The following is a 25,912-nucleotide window of genomic DNA, read 5'->3' on the forward strand; positions in this document are numbered from 1 at the left end:
TGAAGCTTGTTGGAAATTTGAGGTAGCTTAAAGTTCCATCTAACAAAAGTGTGTTACTTACTTGCATAGTATTTTGCTTTTGTGTCAACTTGAAGAGTGGTATTAAGGGAATGCCCACAAAGCATCTTAAAGGCTAAGGAAGGATTATGTTCAGGGCTAAACTCTGAGACAGGTTTATGTACCCTGCAGTGCACTTTCCTCGGGCTTAACATCTTTTAGCCTATCTGTAAAGGATATCAGAGGGCAAGTTTCTGTCATGAAATAGAACTAATCAACTTAGTTGAATTTATATTTAAGGCAAGGTTAGCCTTCATTAAGACACCTTCAGAAGCAGTGGTCAGCTGTGCTCTTCACTTGTCTCTGAGGAGCTTCTGCAGCAGAAGACAGAAGGTCTAGATGGTTCGCTCGTCGGCAGGGCCAAAACAGTCTGTATAGAAGCTGTAAGTATGCAAATCTACAAATCTGTACATTGATTAGTTCAAAAGGAAGCCTAGCTACTCATAGCACCATGTTGCACATACAAAATAAAAGAATGTTTTTTATATTACATGAAAATACTTAGGTTAATCTATAAATGTATTGGATCCCTTACTAGCAATATGACAAATTAATGAAAAGTAAAGATGATAAACCACTCCTGCCAAAGAAATACTACTTACCCTTAGGATTCAGTTTTCATTTTTTCAAGTCAAGTAAAAGAAAGTTTACTATCTTAGGTAACTCAAAATTGTATATGTGTTTAATAACTCCAAATAGACTAAGTATCTACTTCTGTTTGTTACTGTTATACTCTTATTGCAGATTAGGGAACTATGAAATATCAGAGGAGAAATTTCTGAAAAACATTGAGGAGCAATCAGTGAGAATCATGAAAAAAGTTATGTTGCTATTTCCTAACCTATTCTTTAACACTAAAATGTTTAATATGCAATTCAATTATTTAAGTACTTCTAGAGTTACATTAGTCTATGAACAAATTGATATCTAATGGACTTTGCTCCACAGTTTTTTGAAGTGAACATAATTTATACAAATCATAATAGCATGCAAATTATGTCAAGCACAAATAAAAAGAAATAAATAATTTCTACTTAATTGTGATAAATATTTTTATCACAATAATTGTGAATGTGCCAAAAATTTGACATTTCAAAAAGGCTTAGGTGTGTCTATTGACAATGAGCTTTCTGGAATGAAAAGAAGCAGGAAATAAAGATAGTCCAGCATATAACCATCTGTGTGCAGACACTCTTTCCACGGATGTGCTGAAGTGACATGCATTCAGAAAAGTGCTAAAGCCTATGTCCCTAGTAAAATGAAATAGACTTCAGTACCATTCCCCGTGGCTTCAGTGTTAACTGTCTAAATTGACAGTGCTACCTAATTCTAGAGCAATCCTTCATTTTAATTTATGCTGTGCTAGTACAACAGAGAAAATACCTATTTCCTCTGCTTTCTAAAGTGTATTAAAAAGGACATGAAGTGAAAGGGAATGAAGAAGTCAAAAGAATTAAGATGTAGTATGTACATGTGCCAACTTGCCATGGTGAAGGTAATCAGTATGTACTGCAGACATATATTAACAAAGAAGAGGAGGAAGTGCACAGTTACTGGCGTAACTCAAACCAGCAGACAATAAATCTCTGAAACTGTTCGTCCTCGGTGTAGAAGGGAAGGGAAGGAAGATACAGAAAGATCCAGAGTAGAAAGCCCACCTAGGTGTTACTCAGAGCAGTCTGGGCAGGGAGACCAGTGCAAAATGAAGTAGGAGGAACAGTTTTAGAGTTGTTGGTGTACCATCAAAGAGAAGATAAGAAAACTATGAGAAGCCAGAGCCTGAGCTATTAAAATTGTTCAAAAGAAAGTTTAACAGTGATGTCTAATGTTCAATTAACTGTTTTGACACCACCATGCCCACCCCAAACCCGCTATCAGCCCAAACCTTAACAAAATGGGTTGTGCACACATACATTGCCTATGTGTGGTTTGATGTAACTACTGATAGAAACTGACTGCATTCTGAACCTGCGTAGAGAAGAAAGAAGGGAACAGCCAAAGGAAGTTAGCCTGGGGCAGACAGAGGACCTCCCAAGAGTAGTAACTCAGAGCAGGAGTGTGCCAGCGGGCAAATCTCCTGGGAACGGGGAAAAGCCTGGCAGATCTCAGATGGGGACCGCAGGTGACCTGAGTCGCTCAGATTCATAAAGCAATGTGACTTCTCCTACTATAAATGACTGATACCATTTGGATTGTGAAGATACCTTGAATGTGTAATTTCGTCTATTTGAAAAAGTACTTAGACTAATTTTAGGATTCTCTTGTAGTCTTGTCAGGAAACATATGCATCTATAATTAGAAAGTCAAATATTTTATGCCAAGTTTCTCATGTAATCTTACCATAAACTATTTCAATTAACAAATGTATTTTGGGTGCTAATATGATCAATTTTATTTTACATATTTAAAAAAATTTCCTTACTGGATATAAAAAAAGATTTTTCACCGTGTGTGTGACACTATGGATTGAACCCAAGGCTTTCTCATTGAGTTACATTCCCAGCCCTTTTTTAACTTTGAGAAAGGACCTTACTAAGTTGCTAAATTACCCAGGCTAGATTTGAACTTGCGATCCTCCTACCTCACCCTGCCACAGTATGGGACTACAGCAGGTACCACAAGGCTCAGCTGATCGCTTCACACTTTTAACTACACTATGAGAAATTAGCATGATCACTGTTCCTCCAGCTTAACTTTTCTCCTAGAAGTATTTGATAATGGAATGTTTTTAGGCAGTTCTCTTGGTTTTCGTAGTCTTAGTTTTCTATCTATTATTTTTTAAAGGAAAATATACTTAAGTGTGAATCACATTTAGCATAAATACGCTTTTCAGAACTCACAGGACAGCTAGGATAAGGAATATTTGAAGTTACTGAGGATTCTTTCATACTTTAAATAAAGTACCTTTAATGTATCTACCTTTAAGAAATGTAAGTTCTTATTAATAAATGTAAACATTTCTTTTTCTCAAAATTGTAGAAACTAATTCTACAATCTATTTCTTAAATATAAAACTTTTCATGCTTCATACGATAAGATTTTATACACAGACAATGGCTCAAATTCAGGATTTTGGACTCAGATTGCCCTGGTTTTTATAAACGGTCACAGTACAGCATGGAAACAAATATACTCAAACTGGCACCTGGCTACTGTGCTCTCGACAAGCACTCAGTAAATATCTGCTGATTCGGCAAGGGCTTTGGTTCATGAGGTTCATGTCTTACTGCCCTAACCAGTTGAGACAGAATTAGCACTATCTAAATCGTCTATGTGCTGCCGAGAGGGGTTTGCTGAGGGTAAGAGTCTGAAGGCAGAGATTAGGGAGTCCTCATCCTCCTAATGTGCTGAGCATCCAGGATTAGAGCTCTGGGTCAGAAAAATCCACCTGAATGCAGACCTAAGCACCACTGTACCCCCTTACTTTAGGATTACCAGGCACGCTCTGCCCTCAAAACTGGCATCCTACTCTGCCCTTTAACTCAAGAGTGTCTCGTCTGCTATAGCAAAGTGACCTTCCTTCAGAGTTGGTCTGCATGTATCTAAAGATGGAAACCATACCCTGAAAATGTGAAAGTTAATGTTTAAAGACCCCTCTGCTTGATCATATAACTTTGCACCCCTGAAGTGAAGCAGTCTATGTTGGGAGTAACATAAATTCAGAGCTTGATTTATCTGGTTGATAAGAGGAAAGAGCTCTTGACCTCAGGACATTTCCCTGAAAGTGTTCTGGCTGTATTTGCTTTAAAATACAATTTAGTTCAGGGCAGTAAAACTATTCTGTGCAGTATGATAATGGTGGATAATGTTATTTTATTTTGTATCAAAACCTAGATACCTGTAGAAGAGTAGCCCTAGGATAAACTAGCACTTTGTGGGACAATGAGGTGTCCCTGTTGCCGAGGGGTATATAGCTCTTGCCTGAGATGCAAGAAGCCCTGGGTTCGATCACCAGCACCAAAACCAAACAACAAAGCCAGAAATGGTACTAAGGACAGTTTTAATGGTATGGCAAATAAGACTTGCCTCAGATGTTCCCTTTTCCATTGGCTTGGTAGTGTTAAATCCTCCACTTGCTCCACTGAGCTTGTGATTGATAGTGAAAACAGTGCATTCGGAGCCTATGCCTGGCCATCTGGTGCTTCAGAGGGAAGGCATTTGTGATTATCCAGCCGAACAACATTCCAGGAGGACCGTGCTGCCTCTCAGCAGCACACGGCACTGCTGCTCTGTCTCACATCTCGCTCACTGTCTTCTGGGTTCTGGGTCATGTACTATCTCAGGCCCTGCATGTCTCTGCAGCTCAGTCTGAAGATGTCCTTCCAAACCTCAGGAGCTTGTTGGGTGAAGTCAGGCATAATCCAGATGTGATAGAGTCATGCTGTCAACACAACCAAGGGCCATAAGAAATCAGTGGATACAAGGCCACTTTTTGTTATTTGGGACAATTCTGAGACATGAATCACAAGGTTTCTCAGAGCGTCCCAGAAAGATCTTTAAAAAAAAAATAAATCAGTGGCCAAAACTAATGTTAGGTGGTCTGTGGACTTGACTTTCCAGTTTGATCATGCATGGTTCCAGGTTTAGATCTAAGGGGGAAAAAAGAAACTAGAGTACCGATTGCAATTTAAATATGCAATTATATTTTAATGACTTCAGTATTTAAAAATTAAATACACAAGAAAGGAAAGAAGAAAAAAAGGAAAGATCACTGTAAAGAAAAGTAGAATATTTACTTGCTAATCTCCTTTTTTTCACAAAAATTATCGCTATCTCAGACTTTTTCTTTCAGTAACACCTGAAGATGCAGGAGAAGCTAAAAAGACTTTTTTTTTTTTTTTGTCTTTTTTCCTTTTTATCGGTACCGGGGATCGAACTCATGACCGCCTACTTGCAAGGCAGGTGCTTATGCCGCTGAGCTAAATCCCCAGCCCTTTAAAAAGACTTTTTGACTAGTACTTTTTAATAATTAAAATTATTCAAAAACAGTAATAATTAACAAGAAAATTATGAGGCAAATATTATGCCTTTAAAGATTATCCTTTTTTCTGTCAGCTAGGTTCTGAACGTAAATTACAAAAATACATGTTTTGTAAATTTGGATGAAATTTGGTCACTTGTACTAATTAAACAATCTCATGCAGTCAGCAAATGCCCTAGATAGATATATTTTTAGCCATTAAGAAGATTCACCTTCCTCATTTTCTGTCTTAATCTTATCAACTGTATAGGAATATTTTTCCAAAGACTGAACATCTGGGAGAAGTTATGTGTTTGCACCTCTGAGAATATAAGAATCAAAAGAAGTTGTAAGGAAGGAAATTGACATTCCTGGACTCTTGCAAGGCTGGTTTCTTTTTCCTATTGCATGTAGTGTGGAATGGTATTACCTGCAGACTACAACAAATTTGAAGGGAACATTTATGAAATAGTAAGTTCTACAGCTGTATACAAGTGCTTCCTATAGAAGATTTTCATATAATTTAAATCTTAGTGTAGCCAGTCTTCTCAAGTGTTGTAAAAATACAAAGGATCTTCATTGAGGTCAAAAAGAATTCACATAGTTCACAAAAAGCAGGGTGATTTGTCTTTGTACCTCTCTGGTCCTTTTTAGAACTCTGTCAGAGGCAAGGGAGATCCATGACAAATCCAGTGATGGCTGTGAACCCTTTACTGACTGCAGCCGGGCAGCAGAGGATCCCACTGATTCCCTCACCGTTTGGACCTCCAGTTGTGGACAGGTATCTCTCTGCCGTACAATCATCCAGTCCGAGGAGGAAATCTTGAACCCTTGTGTTGTTCTATCGGGATCTCGATGAAGAGGGAGGCTGCTCTGCTGGCCATATCTTCACGGCTTCTGCCTCTGCTTCCCCCTCTGAGGCCTGTCTGACCTGCTCACTCACCAATAGCTAGCAGGTTCTCCCAAAGAGACAGAGGTTGTGCAGGTGCAAATGGGGTGCTACCCTTCTGGGGTCGCCTCCATAAAATGCCACAGGCTGGGGAAGGCTTTCGTAACAGAAATTTATTTCTCCAATTTTGAGGAAGTCCAGGCTTGCCCTACCGCCTAGTTGACTTCTGGTGAGCCCTTTCTCCCTGCCTTGTAGCCATATATCTCCTCTTGTCTTCTACCTTCTTTTTCTGGGTGCAAATATGGAGAATTCTTGGGAGCCTCTTAAAACACAACAGCTTTATCAGATTAAGACCCTACCTTATGATCTCATTTGACCTTAATGACCTCCTTTAAAGCATTATCTCCAAATATAGTCACATTGGAGGTTAAGGTTTCAATATATGAAATTAGAGGGAGACAATGAAGCCCATAAAAATTGGGTACCCTAGATTTCCTGTCTTGGCGTAATTCTTTCTTTTTAATAAAAGTAAATTTGAAAGTGTTTTGGTTGCTTACTTTGGCAATAGTCTCTCTTTTTTTAGAATATCTTTAACATTCTGAGAAAAAAATAGAGTACATCATTTATTCTTGTTCATCTAGTAGGAACAGTAAGTAAACTTGGGCTTCTAAGGACACTGAAATTTGGCAAAATGCATAAATTGTCCCATACCCCGCCCACCAAATAGTCAGGCATTGATCTCAGATGGCAAAGTCCACCTAAGTATATCCATTAAATGAGAAAAAATTGTGCTTGGAATAGAATATTGGTCATGAAAACTCAGAAACCCATATTGATTTGACTGGATCGTTTCCCCCAGACATCCCTAAAACTTTTCTTTCCTATTTTCTGTTTTGTTGTCAGTTGGATTGTTCTTTCTTTAGTAGAGTCCTTCCACCTCGCCTTTCTCACCATAGAGACTGCTGGACTTTCATACTTCAGTCTGGAAAGAGATGAACACTATTATCTCTTTTATATGACATTTAAGAAAGACAGAACACCTGGCTGCCTAAGCAAAGGACATTTTGTACCACTGTATTCTCATTTTACTTTTCTGTATCTTTTCCCCCCTAGAGATACTTTGCCTTCTGTTGTACCAACTGATCCAAGACAGTTTTGTGTTCCTTCCCAATACGGATCATCTGTTCTACCCAACACAAATGTGCCAAACATGCTGCCCAATCCCGGCTACTCAGGTACGAGCAGGAGACATTGCCTCTTGGCGGCAGAGCCGCAGTGATTGGGAGAGCTGCGTTAAACTGGCCATGCTTTCACTGCAAGATTTTGGAGGCACACCTGTGTGGTGATCATGCTTATAGTTTCTGCAATGAAGAATTTACTGTGTGTCTTCTACACATGAAGAACAGAGGTGGTTGTAAGGAAAGGAAATCTGACGTGTCCTGGTTGGCAATGAGGCTGAGCGGTCCAACACTTGCCTACACGCATGAGGCCATGGGTTGGATCCCCATCACCACAGGAAACAAAGCGAAAACAACAAAAGCATGTGGTGTTGGGGAGCACCTGGCTCTTATTTTGAGTGAAAGGGAAGTTTTAAGGAATTTGAGAAAAGGAGTGATATGGTCTGACAGAATTTACTGGGCTCCTCCTACTGCTGAGATGGGAGTAAACCTAATGTATCAAAATCCAGGGAGTTAATGGGCTATTTGAGTAGACAAAAGATTAGAATAGTGAGGGCTTGAGTAGGAAATACTAAGAAATGGCTGGATTTTGTAATTATTTTGATATTTTGATGGTAGAAACAACAGGAGTTTCTCACAGTTTGGATATAGGAAGTAAAAAACTGGTATCAGGAATGACACCAAGCCAGGCATGGTGGTATATGCCAGTAATCCCAGCACTCAGGAGGCTGAGGCAGGAGGATAGCCATGCGTTTGAGCCCAACGTAGGCTGCATGAGTGAATTCAAGGTCAGCTTGCACTACCTGGCAAGAGCCTGTCTCAAAATAAAACAAAAGAAATCACCAAAAACAAAAGAATGACATGAAACATCTTGGCTGTATTAATGGGAAAGGCAAAATTGCTATTCAGTGAGTTGCGGATGTAAGAAGAACAGAGTTCTTGGGGTGGGAGGCTCAGCTGGACATCTGAAATGCCAAATAGACACCCAAGCAGAGATAGCAGGAAGGCAGCAGAAGTTGGGGGTACTTGTAGAAAAAATTCTACAGTCATATTATTGGAAGTGATCAGCAGATCTGAGATTAGATAAGACCATCGATAGAATGAATGTAGATAAAAAGTATAGGGAAGGATCCCTGGGACATGCGAACAGTCCAGAAGATGAAGAGGAACAAGCAAGGGAGAAATAGATGGAGCAGCCAGAGCTGAAGGAAGAAACCAGGAGAGTATTCAGACCTGGAACAAAGGAAAGAAGTGTGTTGAGGGGCAGAATGAGCAATCAGAGCGAGTGAGATGAGGACTGGGAACAGACCCTTAGGCTTACAATATGTGGGGGTCATCAGTAATTTTTTTCTTTCTGCAGTGTTGGGGGTTAAACCCAGGTCCTCACACATGCTAGGCAGGCACTGATCTCAGCAGTGATCTTGGTAACAGCAATTCAGTTAAAACAATATCCATGAAAGCAAGACTGGTGAGGCTTAAGAGAGGCCAAGAGGTAAGAATGTCCTCACAGCGTTGGAGATGAGATCGCTGAATTGGATATAGAGAAAAAATGTAAGTGAGAAATCTAACAAAAAAAAAGAAACATGATTTGTGCCTAAGCAGTGAAGAGACTGACCTTCCAGGAATTGCACATGTTGCCTTCCATAGCATGTACTCTACCTGCATTTAGAGCATCGATCCAAGTCAGGCCTGGATCTGAAATTAGACCCACTCAGGGGAGTAGGGAAAGACTACCAGAAGTAGGCCTGACAGCAGGTCCCGGATGGATGCTCCAGCTGGTAACAAGACCTCAATAGTCGGTAGCCCATAACATCAGACGACAGGTCAGCAGACTAGCAAAGCTAGTGTTACTGAGTTAGTCACTGGGTGACACAGAAACCAGAAGGGCCAACATTTGGATACGTAAGAAGACAAAACTGCCATTTCAACTCTCCTGCCTCAAGGGTGAGGTGTGAGAGCAACGAAGGCCAGATGAGGCCTCAGCCCTACAGAAACTGAGCTATTAAGTTAGCAAAATAGCACCCAACCCAAGAATCCATTTCAAAAATGGAGGTGTTAGGCAGGAAGTGGATTAATACATTTGAACTAGCATTATGATTGATAATGCCTACTTGGCATAGAGAAAAAGTCTGAAATAGGTCTGGTGAGTCCACTTTCCAAAGGGCCCTAAAATCTAGATCATTAGCCTTGTGCCTCCAACCTGGACTTCGCACGTGGACTTTTTCTGCATTCATGGGCAGTGTGCCATGGGTTAGGAGTTTCATGTGTTCCAGCTGTCTAAGAGGGAATATTGAAAAGCCATTGAATTATAAAAATCTAAAACTTTAGCTTTAGAGGATTTCTAGAGATCACCTCATTTCTAAATTTCATTTCTAAAAAGATTTAGAACTTCATTTCTAAAAAGATCTCATATTGTTCATTGTAGGGTAGGTCATTGGGAGAAGTTTAATGAGCTCAACTAAGTCAGTCTGAAGTGAGCATAAGAAACAGGTTTTCTCCCCATAATTTTACCCTTTTATTAGGAACAACAGCTTTGTACATGTAAAACTATCACTGAACAAAACTGTAAGTATACTCTGCATATACCACTATTATGCTCTGTACTTTACTGTTCTACACTGGCCTGCTGAACACATAAGAGAGAGCAAGGGCTTAGTACAGCAATTTGACAGAGTAAATTTTAGATCTTTAATAGTTTTTAAATCATTTCCTGCATTTGTCCTTGTTTTTAATTTCCTAGAAATTGTGTTGCATTTTTATAATGCATTGGTCCATGATAAGTAAGAAATGTAACAAGAAACAAACTCTTAAGACAAGTGTGGTGGTACATGCCTGTAATTCTAGCACTCAAGAAGTTGAGGTAGCAGGAGAGCCGTGAGTTCAAGGCCAGCCTAGGCTACATAGTGAGTTCAAGGCCAGCATGGACTATATTGCAATACCTTGTTTCAAAAAAAAAAAAAAAAGAGTGAATTCAAAACTGGTCATTCACCATACATAGTTTGAAAGCACCATTACAGACTGTAAGTACATTAAGAATCCTTGGAATATCTTATTGGATATTATTAGGTATGATAGTATAAACAAATTTTCTATGGAAAATGAGATAATATAGTAGCCATTGTTCATTCTCTGCTATTTGGTTCTGAAAGCCCAGTAATGTGTTCATTCTCTTGAATGGTTTTATACTGTTTTGTTTTGCTTGATACTATTGTATATGAAGCTATGCTCAGCTATTTCAAAGAAAGACACACTATGGTAGTTACTGTTAATTAAGGGTTGTCTTGTGGTAAAATGCTGTGTTACTTGCATTGTTCTGATCTGATCTGCTTTGTTATTTCCTCTCTTGTCTTAATCTCTTTAAAATAAAAAAAAATTTTTTTAAAGTACATTAAGAATCCAGAGAAAGAAGAAATCAGTATAACATGTAGTTACTAGGAAAAAGAGAGTGTTGAAATCTGTAATGCTGTTGTTTTTCAAGATAATCTGGAAGGTTGACATAAAAAAGAATGTAAATGCTTCTCAACCCCATTGAAATCATTCTGGAAAATGTGTTTGCTTTCAAATGCACCCTTTTAATTTGTTTGTGGGGTGGGCTGGTGGCTTTCTATTTTAAGGTTGGGGCATTGTACCATCTGAATCCATAAAGGCAGTGACCAGAAGGAATGAAATGATTCAAAGGCACCATAATGCCAGGTAACGATGCCATTTTATTTATTTTCTATTTATTCACAGAATAAATGTCCATGTGTAACAAGTGAATATGGAATACATACACATAGTCATACACACTGTGATTACTTACAGAAAATATTTCAAGCAGATACAAAAAGAAGTATATGAACATCTACACAGGTTGGCTAATAATAAAAGCAAGATTAAAAATCACATAACAAAGCTAATGATGGTATTATGGAGAGTATAGTAAAAGTTCATCAATATTCCATAATTAAATGTCCAGCTACGATTTTGTGAAACTCATATTGGCATTTGTCTTAAATTTAAGACTTTATTTTTGCCTAAAGATAGGAGCCAGGTTTTCCAGCCCCGCTTTAGGCTACGTTGTCAGAGCCCAAACAATAATATCAGTCCAAGAGTAGCCTTTACCTGTAACAGCCAAGGAAAGAAGGCCCAGTAATAATGACTGGGATATGGCCTGAGGATGAAAGAAAGAATACAGTCCATTTTCTCATCACTGATGCCTAAGGAATCCAGGTGATGACTGATAGAATTGTGGCAGCAGCTGAAAAGATAAGAAGTATGAAATATAAATGACCTTTATTTTAAGAATGCGGGGAGAGACCCCCCCCAACCCCTGGGGCGTGGCATCTCCCCAGGGTCTGCGATCTCTGTGGGACACCTGGAGTGGAGGCATACATGTAGCTTTGGTTTGGGGTGGAGCCTGAGGGGCATTAGGGATGCACAGGTAGCCCATTGGTACTCTTTTGGCACCAGAGGTAAATTCCTAGGGGTGGGGGAGATGGAGCTCCTTGGTTTTGCCTCTAAGGCTTTACTGGCTACAGTGTCCTGTCTGGGCCAAAACTCTTTCAATGACCGTTAAGCAAAGTGAGTTGGCAAAAACACAAGCAAGTCTTCACCCCCTCAGCCACTTACATTGACAGACAACTACTGAGACTTATACTAATCATTTCTTGAGTTCTAGTAGGATTGTTTTTAAAAGTTTTTAAAATGTCTTCCTAGTCCTTTGGTTTGTTTGCTTATTTTTGCTTATTTGGTATTGGAAATCAAACTCAGGACCTTGTGCTTGCCGGGCAGGTGCTTGTGTCACTGAACTACACCCCCAGCCTCATTTCTTTGAACATTAACCTATACTCTGCATTACCGACACCCCTGCTAAATGTGCAGGGGTATTTATTAGAAGTAACTTTCTAAAGACTTGGAGTCTCAGTATGAGATCAGGCAAACCCTTTACCTTCACATCTTCCTCTAAAGACTCCTTCCTGCCGGCTTTGTGGGGAATTCCTGTTCCCACCAAACAAATTTCAGATAAACTATGAGCACAGGGAGAGCAGAGGTATTTATCCCAGGGAAGGCAATAAAATGGCATTTCTAATGGCTTTCATCTTTCTTTCATTCTATCGGTTATGTACATATTATTTTATTTTTAGATCAGAACTAGAAATGTATGCGATTTACCAGCAAAGGAGAATGGAAAAAGTGAATCCCAAGGGACTAGCTGCCCTAGGGGTACCATTTCTTTATGGTTCCGGCATCCCTTCTGGCCCAGTGGCTTTCCACGGCAGGAGCATGCTCCCTGCCAGCGACCTGCACTTTCACAGAAGCGCCCTCAGGCACCTTCCGGAAAACCCCATCCTCATGGCAACCAGACCTCACCTTCTAGAGAACTGGAGACAGAAATACCGGTCCAGGAGAGGCACCGGGAGTCAAAAACCTCTGGACAGTGACACTGAGAGTTCCAAAAGTCAAGCAGAGGAAAAAGTCCTCGGCCAGATGCCTGCAGTTCCCTATGAAGAGGATGAGTACGCGAAAGGTCCAGAGATTGAGATATGCCACAGTCAGAAGTCAAGCGAAACCAGTGAAAAGACAACACCACCTCTCACCAACCCCTGTGCAGCACTCCAGCCCACCCCTAAAAAACCCTGGGGTGTTCACTCCGCGCCCCTGGGAAAGGCCTGGGACTGTGGGAAGGAGGAGGCTGCAGAGCAGGCGTCTGAAGAGGGCGGTGAGAAGAGCAGGGTTTGCTCTTCGGTTCCTCCGCTGGGTCTGCCTGGTGAGTGTCTGGGGCCAGGGGCAAAGCCCCAACTCACCACAGGCTGCAAGTCCCTGCCTTGTTAGATAGAAGGCTATGAGTCAAACCTTGGTTTATCTTGCTTTATCTTAATCCATTTAGAATGAATTCTTCTTAAAATCATTTTATTACATCAATTCTAATAAGCTACGCTAGGGACACTAGTCTGTATTTTTGTTAAATAGAGAACTTTTAGCAAAGGCTAAACAAAGGTAAGTATAGGCAAGTGTGAGAAATATCTACCAGAATTTTAAATTCTTTTTTTAACTAATAAGGAAATTTATTTGTAATAAAAACTTCCAACCAAGAAAAGGAACTGACATGAATAAATTAAATTCTTAATTAAATTTACTGTTAATTTTTCAATACAAACAAAGGAGCTTTTGAAGTATGAATTCTGTCTCCCTTTATAGGTATAGAAAACAATAGCAAATAAAACAGAGGCTTTACCTTTCAGTGTCTGTTACTATTATGACACTATCTAATCTATTTTTTTACTTTAAAAATAGCAAAATCCAACAAAGCAAACAGACCAAAGCCAATCAAAACAAAGTAGCAAAATTGGTACAGAACTTCAAAGCAGGATACTAAGAAAACAACAATAGCTACTATATCTTGTTACCTTCACAACAGTTGTCCATTCCATCAGGTATAGCAAAATAAACCAAAAACAAAACAGAATAAAACCAATCAAAACAGAATATTGAATAAAACAAAACAACCAGAACAAAGCAAAACAGTGAAAATAACATTGAATTTCAAAGATAAGACAGAAGGAAATCCCCCGTATTTGCTATATTGCATACAGTCATCTTCCCAAGAGATGCTCAGACCACTGGCCCCAGGCCTGCAAAATCAACCAAACAACACAAGCATTCAGTTGCTTTATGCATCTTAGTTGCTATCAACTCAGCCAGTCCTCCAAACCAGCAAGTTGCTTGGGGCAGGGGTGTTGATTCTCAGCTCCCTGATTTTTCTTTTCCTGGAAGCTGCGGACTTTGCATGGCTTACCAGAAAGGCTGGCTGGTTGGCTTCTTGTTGGAGCCTCCTAGTCCCAGCATCCACACTAGTCTAAAAGCATTGTCTTACCACTGCCCAACAATACCACTGAATATTCTCCTAGGATTAAAAAAAAAAAAAAACTGGTAGCTGGGCATGGTAGTGTACAATTGTGATCCCAGCACTCAGGAGACTAAGGAAGCAGGATCCCATGAGTTCATGCACGAGTTAGCTAAATTCTTACCTAAAGAGCACCATCAGACCCAGAACATCACAGAATAGCATTATGAGATTCACAGGGCCTTTCTCTTGAAATCTGGGAAAAGATGCATCAAATCTGGAATTCTTCCTTTCTTACAATGATGCTGTCACTGAGGTTCCTTCCAGAGGAGGAAAAGAAAACACAGCAGCTAATTTTTTTTTCTTTTTTTTTTTTTTTTTTTTTTTGTCTTTTTTGAGACAAAGTCTTGCCATGTAACTCAGCCTGGCCTTGAACTCATTATGTAGCCCAGGCTGGCCTCAAACTTGCAGTGATCCTCCTTCCTCAGACTTGTAGGTGGTGGGATTATAGGCATGCGCTATCATGTCCAACTAAACTTTTAGGAAAAATCTCTCCATGACTCTTAAGTACCTTCTGGGAAGATTATAAATTCTCATGCATGAAAGGACACTTTGTGATGGCAGAACTTGAGGAACTTTATATAATCATATGTAAACCTGTGCTCTAAGCACTCCCTTTCTCTGGAAATTTTATACCACAGAGTAATTGCCTTTCTGTTTTAAAGGAACACATGTCCTTTTTCTACCTGGGGAAAACCCTCCTTTGGATGAAGATATTCAGAAATGGACCGTAGATGACGTTCACAACTTCATCAAAAGCCTCCCAGGCTGTTCAGACTGTGCCCAGGTGAGCTAATATTTAAATATTTTCAGAAAATTTAGGAAGTTTAAAATAGATTTCCTGCATAATAGGTTTTTTCAGACTTGTGCTTTATCCCAGAGAAAATTCTTGCTAATCCCCCCTTCATATCATTATCTCCCTGGACCTTTTGCGTATTCATCCTCTTCATAGGGAACTGCAGGCATCTGGCTGAGGACTTTTTTCTCTGCTTGACTTTTGGAACTCTCAGTGTCACTGTCCAGAGGTTTCTGACTCCTGGTGCCTCTCCTGGATCGATATTTCTGTCCCCAGTTCTCTAGAAAGTGAGGTCTGGTTGCCATGAGGATGGGGTTTTCGGGAAGGTGCCTGAGGGCGCTTCTGTGACCCAAGCCTCTGTTGAGGGACAAAGAGGGCCTGGCTGCCCCCCTGAAATCAAAGGAGCAGGAAAGTCACTGTTAAGCTTTGGCTTGTCTCATTGAGACTCCTGAAAAATGGGAATTATTCCAAAATTAGAAGGTTTAGCATCAAAAAGTTAAATGAATGAGAAATGGTTGCTGTATTCCTTAATCATACATGCAACAAACATATTTGGAGCACTTTGGTATCAAAGTTGTTGGATATTCACCCTAAATAACAGAAATATTATACGCCTTCTAAAGATGACAATGAGGGAAGGAACTGAAAAGAAAGAAATTAGGAAATTTCATGTCATTTTACTTTAATTTTTGCTGTGCTAGTGACTGAACCCAGGGTCTTACTCATACTTGTAAGTGTTCTACCACTGAGTGGCATCTCCAGCTCCTTAACTATTTTTAAATTCTATATTTGTGCTGCAAAAATACATAAAAATGAACATACACATCATTCAATCTGGTACATAAATATTTCTGAAAATTAAATATATATAAAAAAAGAGATCTGTCAAGACAGATGGAAAGGAAACCAGCCTCAATTGTATGGAAAGGTTGGTAACAAAAACCATACATTATAGTTTTTGAAGTTTGTATCAGTGCTACATTTTTACAGAAGTCATTTTTTGAGTGATTTAATAACAATTTTAAGCAACAAACTGCCTATGATAGCTCAGACCCCAGAATAAAACCCAAGGAAGCAAGAAATTAAAATTTGGGGAGCAAAGGTTTTATTTTAGGCCAGGCCTGGTGACACAGCCTCCAGTAGCCAATTTGGAGACTTCGTACCCCAGAGACTGAAGAAGGGGATTTTAAGAGCAGGAGAGGGGGGAAAAAACAAAAAACCCGCAGAGCTGGTAAGCTGTTGACTCAAGTCTAGAAACTGTAAAGCTGTCCACTTAGTTCTGATAACATCGGGAGCCTTTGTTGTCTTTCAAGTTACTCCCATTCTGCAGATAAGCATTATCTCAGAATAGCACATCTGCAATAACATTTGGAGAAGAAAGTAGAAAGTTAATTATTTTGGGACAGCTTGTTAGCAATAACATGTGGAAGGGGGGAGGCAGTTAATTATCTCTGGACAGCTCGTTGGCACTAACATGTGAGAAGGGGTCGAAAGTTACAAGAAGCTGAAACTTAAGTTTTTACAAGGATTTGAAACTTAACTCTTTCAGTGCTTACAGAACAAGAGGAGGCGCATTGGTTAGGGTTAAGCCACAACATTCTTCCTGTAATTTCTTTGAAGTTAAGCATTTCTTAAGAACAGTGTAATTAGCACATTTTATAACAGGCACATTTTATGACAGACCACCACTGGATAGGGAAGGGGGGGTACCAGAAACTGAAACCTAAGGCCTTTATGGCTTTTCAGGAAATTGAAACTTACCTAGATAGATAGGGAGGGGGAAGGCGGAAGGGGATGCAGTACGGCGCATTACAGAACAGAAATACGGCGAGATTACTTTTTTGGTGGGGGGGAGAACAAGGTCAGGTAAGGGTTGTGCTAACAACCCTTGCATACAAGCAAGTTACCCTTTAAACAAGTTTAAATTAGGAAAACATCCTGGTTTCCTTAGCAGAGAATAGAGAAGTCAAACAGTAATTAACAACCCCTGTTAGTTATTTTAGCACCACATCTGTTATTTGTAGAGGGCAACAATGGTTAATATATCAACTAGGTAAGATTTTACAATTCTTTACAGAGGAGAGCATTGATTAACATATCAATTAGGTCACCCAGAGGGAGAAGGAAAACATATATACAGTATGGCCGCGTTACAGGTAATTTGCTATAATACAAATATAATGAAGCTATTTTTCTTAGAATACAACATTGCCTACTAAATCTGGCATCATTATCTTTGGTTTACATTTGAAAGGAAAAGAAAGAAAAAGAAAGCAAGGAAAGGACTTTGTGGTTTAATTGGGGGATTCTTCGGTTTGGTTTGATTTTGGGGTTTTTGTTTTGCTTTTTCTTTTTTTGTTTTTTTGAGACAGAGTCTGTATTCCAGGCTGGCCTTGGACTCACAGTGAACCTCTTGCCTCAGCCTCCTGGATACTGGGATTCAGCTGTACACTACCATGACAAGTTTAATTGTATTATTATTAACTGGTGCTAGAGTTGATATTTTTCAGATCTGAGTTTTGTGAAATGTTTTCCTACAATACAATACAGCACTATCAATTTTTCTTATTGTTTTCTGTCACTTCTTTTTTATAATTTTATTTATGGGACATCCAAAAAGCCATATGAAGGAGTAACTAACAGTATGGTTTCTGAAGCCAGAAAATACAAATTCAAATCATGACTTTTTCACTTTCTAGATATGTGACCTAAAACAAATTAATTCTCTTTGCTGTACCTCTTTATTATCACCTAAAAATGAAGATAATAATAACATTGTAAGGGGTTGTAAGCATTAAAGAGACCCTGGTTGCTGGATGTGGTGATTCACACCTGTAATCCCAGTACTTAGGAGGCTGAGGCAGGAGAATCACCACCCATTTGAGACCAGTCAGGACTACATAATAAGTTCAAGACCAGCCTGAACTGCATAGTGAGACCCTGTCTCAATAAAACCAAAAGAGAGATGGAGGGAGGGAGGGAGAAAGGAAGAGAGAGAAACAGAGAGAGAACCTTATACTTTTTAAGTACTTAATAAATTTTGATCTGATCATTTGCATAATTCAATAAACTTTTTGCTTATGCTCTCCTGCTGAATGGGTATAGCCTTATGTTTTACTGTTAATTGCTAGTCATGGATAGGTCCCTTTTTAAATGTATTTATACTACTGGCCAAAGGGTCACACCAACCACAGGTAAAATGAAGTTGTTAAATTCTGATAACAGAAACAAACAACTCTTTGTGTCATAAGCATGTGACTACTGACTTTGGTGGACTAAATTTATTGGAACATTAATTACTATTAATCAGTGACCATCATTATAAAAGTACAGTTTATAGTAAATAGTCTTGCAATCATGTTAGGTCTATTTTACACTTTAGAATCATTTTAGTCAGCTTTACCATTGCTGGAACAAAATACCTGACAGCTGCAGCTTGAAGGAGAAGATGTATGATTTGGCTCCCAGTTCCAGAGGGCTCACTTGACTGGTGGCTCCACGGCAGAGATGTCATGGCAGAGGGGCATGGTGAAGGAGAGCTGCTCAGTTCATGGTGGCTGGGAAGCAGAGGGGTTGGAAAGAGCCAGAAGAAGAACCCAGAGGCCAGATAGAGTCCCCAGAGGCACACCCTGGTGACCCACTTCTTCTATAAGGCCCCACCTCCTAACAGCCTATTCAAACATGACTGGATCAGTGTCCTCGGAATCAAATCACCTCTCCAGGAGTTTCTTAATCCAGTTAACTTGACAATGAGGATTAGCAGCACAGAATCCCAAATGTCCCTTTGTAAGTGATGCCCAAAAGGCTCATAAACACTGCAAACCTCCCCAGCCTCCGCTAACTCACTAGCTGTCATCGTCAAGATGTCAGTAACTCATAGAAATGATAACAGTTATTTCTAGATGTTTCTCAAATGTGCTTAGGAGAAGCACATCTTAAAGTCTTCTCTCTCCAAGCTGCTACAGACGACATCAGCTGGGTGCAACAGCCCTGCAGCAGCACTGTCTGCACACAGCTCTCACAAGGACCCTGGCGGGAACTGTCCCATCAGCTCACCTTCACAGCCACTCCCTTTACTAAGTTGGTCCTTGTCCCTAGGACTCATAGGAACTGCATCCACTGCCCTCCATTCTTTTCTTCCTCCCTGCCACTGCCTCAGGTGCTGTTCAGAGATGTGCAGCACCTGTGCTTCCTGCAGATAAAACAAGGAATTCAAAGAAAAAACAAATTCAAAAAAGACCACAACTAGAACCCCAAGCTCCTACACCACAATTGAACCCTTTTAAAGAGACATAGTGAGAAGATTGGTGGCTCAGCTACTTAGGGACATATAGAGCCCTGAAGCATCTCATTTACTCTAATGACTGTCCACTTCAGAGAATTTGGCATATAAAATGTTCTGCCTCTAAAAATAACTGAACTTACTAAAATATGTGCACTTTTCTATCATGTGCACATCCCAAAGTGATCTGATGAAAATGAAGCTGGCACATCTCAGAGACAAGAATGTGTTCGGTGCCCTGGTTCTAGTCCCCTGTACACTCAGCACGGCTAGGGCGCAGGCCTGCACACAGTCCAGTCCTGGCTGCCAACCTCCTGGAAATTTACCGATGGGTTTCTCCTTCATTGGAAGCTTACACGCGTCCTTTACTGCTCACTGGAATCCCTGCAAAGGAAAGATAAACGAGCTGAGATTTTACCGCCAGTATAATTTGCTACTTTCATCAGCACTTCTTTTTCTGGGTAGTAGTTGGATATAGCAGGAAACATGCTGGATCAGAATCATGAAGGATGGCTCATTTTACAAGTTGTCTTACTGTGTGTCTTGCATAACTCAGCAGTTTCTATCCTGGCTCTCTCACTTATAAAAGCTGATAAGAATAATACCTGCTCTTCATGAGGCATTGTCATAGTCAGGGGTCATGCGAAGAACAATTAGAATCAGGACATGGAGTTTATAACATTATATTATAATGGTCACCAAGAGCTAACACAAAGTGCAGGAAATCTGTCCACAACGCTAAAGACGTAGAATATTCATCCAAGGGCCTGGATCCCACAGCAATGTCCTACAGGAGTCCAGATGAAGACTCAGAGGCCATGACAATGCCCAAAAGTCCAACAGAAGGACTCACGCCAGTCTCTTTTATGGATCTGTGTTGGGAAGGCCCAAAGGTCAGTGGTGGAAGCTAGAAAGCCTGTGCCAGCAGAGTCAAGCAGCTGTGCTGGTAGGTAAGGGTTCGACAGTGGAGCCAAGAAGTCATACTCAAAACAAGGACCAGGGCGTCCTGAAAAGCACCATAGCCATCCTCAGAGACATGGAGGCCCCAAGCTCCTCCAACAATAAGAACTGTTGAGTACATGCCAGAAAACTAGTGTGATGAGTTTGTCCTGGAAATGAAATGGCACATGTCTTCCCCTCTGGAATCAGGAAGCAATGGTCTGTCCTAGTAATCTAGCTTATCTTTTAAATGTAATTTGTACCAGAATTCTGCAAAATACTTACTGACACTTTTGTACCTGAGTAAACTGAGCGACAAGCCGGCTAAAAAATAAAGTACTTAGAGCACAAATCTGTCACTTCCCATTGCAACTACACTTCACTGAGAATACTGAACCCTGTGGTTTACAGACAAAGATATCTGAGCCCCTAGGAGTTCACAAAAGAAACACTTAATTGTTTTCAATATTTCAAAAAAGACACTTCCAGGAGAAATCATACATTTCTCCAAATGAGGCTATACCACAGCCAGCTTTTCTAACTATGGCCTAAATTAAATTAATTACATTACCATTCTATGACTTAAAATAAGAAAAGAAACAATTACTTAATACATATAGCTTATAAATGACTCTACTAAAACACAAGTGCTAGTATAGGAGATTTCCAAACAAACCTTATTTTGTTTGCAGGGGCCGTGTAGTACAAACATGACACGTGTGGCTTCTCTTCTCATGGAGCACATAGTTCAGAAGAGGGAACCAGCAAGTGAGGCCACATCACCGGGAGCACGTTCTAAGAGGGGAATTCACAGTGTGCTGGAAACACAGAGGAGGAATCATGGCCTCTGGAGACAGGGACCTCTAATATGAGATGGGAAAGTGAGGTAGGCAGTGGAAGCAGGACAGATGTTATGGAGGAGCTTCAGAGGTAGGGCTAGAAGCCAGAGAGAGTATAGCATGGCTGGAGACAGAAAGGGCCAAATTACAGGGAGCCTTGCAGACCCAGGATAGGATCATGGGTTTATTCTAGGAGCAGTGAAGGTTTTACAGATGCGTGATTTGCTTTATACTTCAGAAATATCACTCAGATTGCTTTTGTGAAAGTGAATCAAATGAAACAAGACCTGAGGGCAAGTCTCCTTAGATGAACTACACCAGAGTTTCAGCCAGGGTAGGAGCAATGGTAGGCAGATAAGAACACTACCTGGGCTGTGTCCTGCCACCATGCCAGCATGCCGTACCATACGTCGGCCTGAGCTACCAGGTGGGCACAATGTGGAGCTCTTCTTTAAGGGCTATGGCAAGATTCTGGAGGTGGCGCTAAGGAACGGGGGTAGTTTTGTGCAGTCCAATGATCTGCGTGATGCAGATGATGCTGTCCATGAGCTGAATGGCAAAGACCTTTGTGGCGAGAAGTGCCCCATGGCAAGATAGCAGTTATGGGTCTGGACACAGTGGATATGGTTATAGAAGAAGTGGCCAAGATAAATAAGGTCCTCCCACCCACAGAGAGAACAGACTTCTCATGGAGGATTTGTCAAGTCAGCTCAGTTGGCAAGTCCTAAAGGATTGTATGCATCAGGCAAAAGTCATCTATGCAGATGCTCACAGGGATGCAGAAATGAAGGCCTGGTTGAACTTGTGTGTGAATTTGTGTTATTCTGATATGAAAAGAGCTTTGGGAAAATTGGATGGAACTGAAGTCAGTGGCAGAAAAATCAGATTGGTTGAAGGTAAGCCAGGTCCTAGACGATGCCAGTCCTATTCCAGGATCCAGAGTCATTCAAGGTCTTGTTCTCGAAGCAGACATTCCCGGAAGAGCAGAAGCTGAAGTGGCAGCAGCAAAAGCTGTCGGTCCTGGTCCAACCTGGCCTCCCACTCCCAGAGCAAGAGTGGCAGCCACAGCCAGAGAAAAAGAAAAGCAGGAGCCCCAGCAAGGGTGACAAGAGCTGCAACCATAGCCTCAGCACAAACAAGAGCCCCAGCAAGAGTGAAGACCGTGCAGAAAACAAGATCCAGAACAGCGGCAGCACTGGGAGCCGAGAGCGGAGTCCCAGCAGGCACAAAAGCAAGAGTAAAAGTAGGCGCAGAGCAGGAGAGGAGATGGAAGAGGAGAGGCAAGGGAGCAGGAGCAGGAGCAAAGAGAAAGCCAGAGCCGGGAGGAGAGAGGGCGGCCGCGGCCAGAGCACAGCAAAAGCAAGGACGCTCGGAAGGGCAGGAAGAGGAGCAGGGAGGAGAGCCGCAGCTGCAGCAAGAGCCAGAACAGGAGGCGACAAGAGAGACAGAAAAGGGGCAGCAGCAAGAAGCAGGGGGAGACACCCTCCCGGGCCAGGTCACACAAGAGCACCCCGAGGCCGAGTCAGGCCAGAGGGAAGGCCGAGGGGCAGTGAGGAGGCCCGATCCCGGGGCCCAGTCAGCTGGGTCCACATCTCCACCCAGGTCTGCTTCGGTCGCCCTCTCGGTCTAGATCGAGGTCCCATTCAAGGTCCTAACTGGCTGCCACCAGGTCAGAACCACCCGAGAGATCTGCCCGTGTTTGGTGGCCATGGCATAAGTAACTGAGGGCGAACATCCGTCACCGCTGTACATTAAGTCCCCAGTGGTGTGTCCGTAATTAGTGAATCTAAGTGCTTCCTCTCAGGGAGGCCTCTGGGTGTCAGGCCTTCCTGCTCGACTGAAAACAGTCTTCTCGAAAATGAAACTCCCTGTCCTCACAGGCCACAGTAGAACATCCAGAATGCCTGGGCTTTCAGGCCTGGCCTTTCCTACAGGGAGCTCAGTACCTGGACAGCATTAAGGCAGGCACAATGGCATTAGGCAGGTGTGGTGAGTTCAACCTTTCTTTGCCTTTGAATCGATGGCCTTTGATATATCCCATTTAGTAAAATGCTAAGTCTTCAGTTCCCTACCACCCTGGTTTCATATTGTTGGGCTTAACAAAATTGTGAATAGTACAGTAGAGGAAAATTGATACTTGTAGTTTCCCATAGGAAATAAACTGTAGAGTTTCATATTCTCATATGGTGATTATGTTGCTTTATATTTAAAAATTTTTTTAATTTTAGTTTTCCCTGTCTTGCAAAGAATAGTAACCCTTGTTTCCATTAAATTTGGATAAAGATTATTTTTGCTTGACCAAAAGAGAGAGAGAGAGAGAGAGAGAGAGAGGGAGAGAAAGAGAGAGAGAGAGAGAGAGAGAGAGAACACTACCTGAGTGTCAGAATTGGTTTGATTTAGTTTCTAAGCTAAAGATATGCATATTAGGGAGCCTTTAGCATGCAGAGATTGTCACGTCCAGGCAGGAACTGTCAATATTGTGAAATACAGCCAAGCATTTAGCAAATATAAGAGAAAGAAAGAAAGAAAAAGAAAGACAAGTGGAAAGTGTCCAGTGTTCAGTACAGTACAGCAGCGGTACCAGGGAGGCCAAGGAGAACAGGTTTAATGGAAGGGACCCAGGGCTCAGACTGAAGAATGACCAAGAAGTAAGAACACGAACAGGTATAAACAGGAAAGCATCCAATATCTTTTAAGAATCGTGGTTGTGGAGGGGACAGGAGACATGAGCAGAACCTAGAAATGAAATGTGTTGTTGCTGTTGTTGCTGCTATTCATTTAATAATGGAAAATTAGTGACATGCTAATGGGGAAAAGCCAGCAGAAAAGAATAGATTGGAAACAAAAGGAGATTTTCTACTGAATGAGACTCCCAAATATGAGTGTAGTGGGTGGGAGATGAAGACTTATGTACACAGGGCAACACTGTCTTTAAACCACAGAGGGACCCCTCTCCCATCCTCAGGATAATGGGAGAAAATGTTAGTTCCTAGGTTCCCTATTCATATTTAGAGGGAATTCTTATCTACCGGTTTCATTTTCTTTTCTTTTTAAGTCAGGAAGCTATGTGATCTGCTGAACATGAGGAAGGACTTCATAGGGTCTAAGCTTGGAAGGCAGAGAAGGTTTAAAAATAGGATCTCATGAGTGAATGTAAAAGGCCTGCCAAGCAGGTTGACAATGGAGATCATGACATTATGGTCCTCCCAGTCTGTCCAGCTTTGCATACCGCTCTCTTTATCTTCCTGGAACCTTTGTCCACCAGCAGCCTTCCCAAACTTTGGAAGAAAGGAAGGCATGGAAACATCCACGATGGATCAGAACAAACAGGCCCTGCTGGAAAGGTCCAGGATGACCACTCTCACCTGAATTTCCTCTCCTCTCCTTACCTTGTGTATCTGTCTAGTCAGTGTACAGAAGACACTAACTACATCTGCAAAGTCAAGAGATAACATTGGTCTCTTCATTATTTTCTACATTGCTGGGACAAAAAAAGGGGGGATAGGAAGGAATGGGAACAAAGGCAAACCAAAATCCAACTGGGCAAATGTGAAGTCCTGTAGTTCGTGTCTAGCATCCGTCATAGTCTGTGGCAAGATTTGAACACCAAAGGGCACCCATGGCTCTACCCCTATAGCACTACCAGTGGCTCTGGCTCTCTCTCATGGCTTCTGTCTTGGACCAGCTCTGCTCCCTCCTTGAAGCTTACCTCAGATGATCTATGTTCCTGACTTCTCCAAACTTCTAGGGTCTCCACTGTATCTTTGGCTTCACACTCAGAGCTTCACACACTGCCTTCTCAGGGGCACACTGCCTGGCTCCCCAGGCCTTCTTTTGAAATCTGGTTGGTACCTTCCTGACTTCACAATTCTTGCATTCTGCGCCACATGGATGATACCAAAGTCTGCTCCTAGGGAGGGCACAAGCCAGGATTCTTTCTTTCATGACTGTAAAAGTTGAGTGCCTAGGAACCAAATCCTGAGGAGCAACTTCCTTGGGTGCCACCATTCTGGAACATGATGCTCTGGTGCTTCCTCCTTAAAGCAAAGTCTTTCAGTTTTGTGACTGCAAAGGTAGTCCTGTCAGTTCTTGTGATGTCCTCAGGCTATCTTGTATTGTCCTCTTCTGAAACACTTGGTTTTTTCCTTACTAGTCTTTTCAACTACCAGTTTTTCTTCTGTTTCACCTTTGCAGACCACAGCTTTACTGGAACGTCTTTTCTGGTCAAAATAAAATGTTTTAAATCATTCTGCTGGGCTCTTTGCTCTTGATTCTCAATATAGATCTAGCTAAAAGTCCTTAACAATAGCCATGCCACAGCCTCAACATTAGACAGTTTTGAAACTTTTTCTGCAAGATTAATTAGCCTGCTGCCCTTAATCTCAAACTCAGCCAAAGTCTCTGGACATAAGCAAAATGCATACAAACTTTCTGCCAAGGCATAACACATATTTTTCTGGAGTCTGGCCACGAATACAGTCTTTCATACTAGCAAAAACTTCCTGAGCCTAGTCTACCAACAGCATTTCTATTAGCCTTCTGGTCTTCTGAGCTCTGTCCAGAATCTCCCATCGAGTGGAGCTTAAAGCCTTTACCCCCATTCCTTTACTCATAGTATTTTCCTATTGATAAATCAACCCATCAATGTTTATTGCACATCTTCTTATTGTGCATATATCACACAGTATAGGGATACATTGACAAATAATACATGTACTCTGCCCTCAAATAATAGCTATTCCAGGTTGAAACTGAGTTATATAAGCAGACAATAATCTACTCTGTTATTAAAAGCACAAATAATATGTTCCTGGAACACAGAAAAGAGTGCAACTACAAATAGTTTTGGGCTGAGGGTTTAACTCAGTGGTAGAGCATTTACGCAGCATGCATGAGACCCTGTGTTCAATTCCTACCACCATAAAAAATGATTATAATAAAAATAATTTTTTAATTAAAAAAGGATTTTTTGGTGTTGTCCTCAGAGTAGTCTGAACATTTCTGCATAAACTAAAATCTGTAAATAAAATAAGAACTTTTTTTAAAGAGACATTTGAGCAAGGCCAACATCTTTTGTTTTTCATAA

General features: G+C 41.1%; 1 protein-coding gene and 1 pseudogene across 2 annotated transcripts in view; both read left to right on the forward strand.

Moving 5' to 3' along the window:
• The first annotated feature begins 204 nt into the window (after positions 1–204).
• The window catches only part of Samd7 (sterile alpha motif domain containing 7), a 30,218-nt gene continuing 4,510 nt past the window's right edge, over positions 205–25,912 (forward strand). For both annotated transcript variants that reach the window (XM_063227127.1, XM_063227128.1), the window contains exons 1-6: positions 205–440; positions 5,672–5,798; positions 7,020–7,141; positions 10,699–10,777; positions 12,211–12,833; positions 14,636–14,757. In XM_063227127.1, the coding sequence (XP_063083197.1) occupies positions 5,698–5,798; positions 7,020–7,141; positions 10,699–10,777; positions 12,211–12,833; positions 14,636–14,757 (1,047 nt within the window). In that variant the 5' untranslated portion in view covers positions 205–440; positions 5,672–5,697. The remainder of the gene's footprint in view (positions 441–5,671; positions 5,799–7,019; positions 7,142–10,698; positions 10,778–12,210; positions 12,834–14,635; positions 14,758–25,912) is intronic.
• Positions 20,795–25,907, forward strand: LOC134470834 (serine/arginine-rich splicing factor 4-like; annotated as a pseudogene).

The sequence above is a fragment of the Cavia porcellus genome, unplaced genomic scaffold (assembly GCF_034190915.1).
Source record: "Cavia porcellus strain 051 isolate PalLab524CR breed Dunkin Hartley unplaced genomic scaffold, mCavPor4.1 scaffold_17, whole genome shotgun sequence".
In the NCBI taxonomy this organism is placed as follows: domain Eukaryota; kingdom Metazoa; phylum Chordata; class Mammalia; order Rodentia; family Caviidae; genus Cavia; species Cavia porcellus.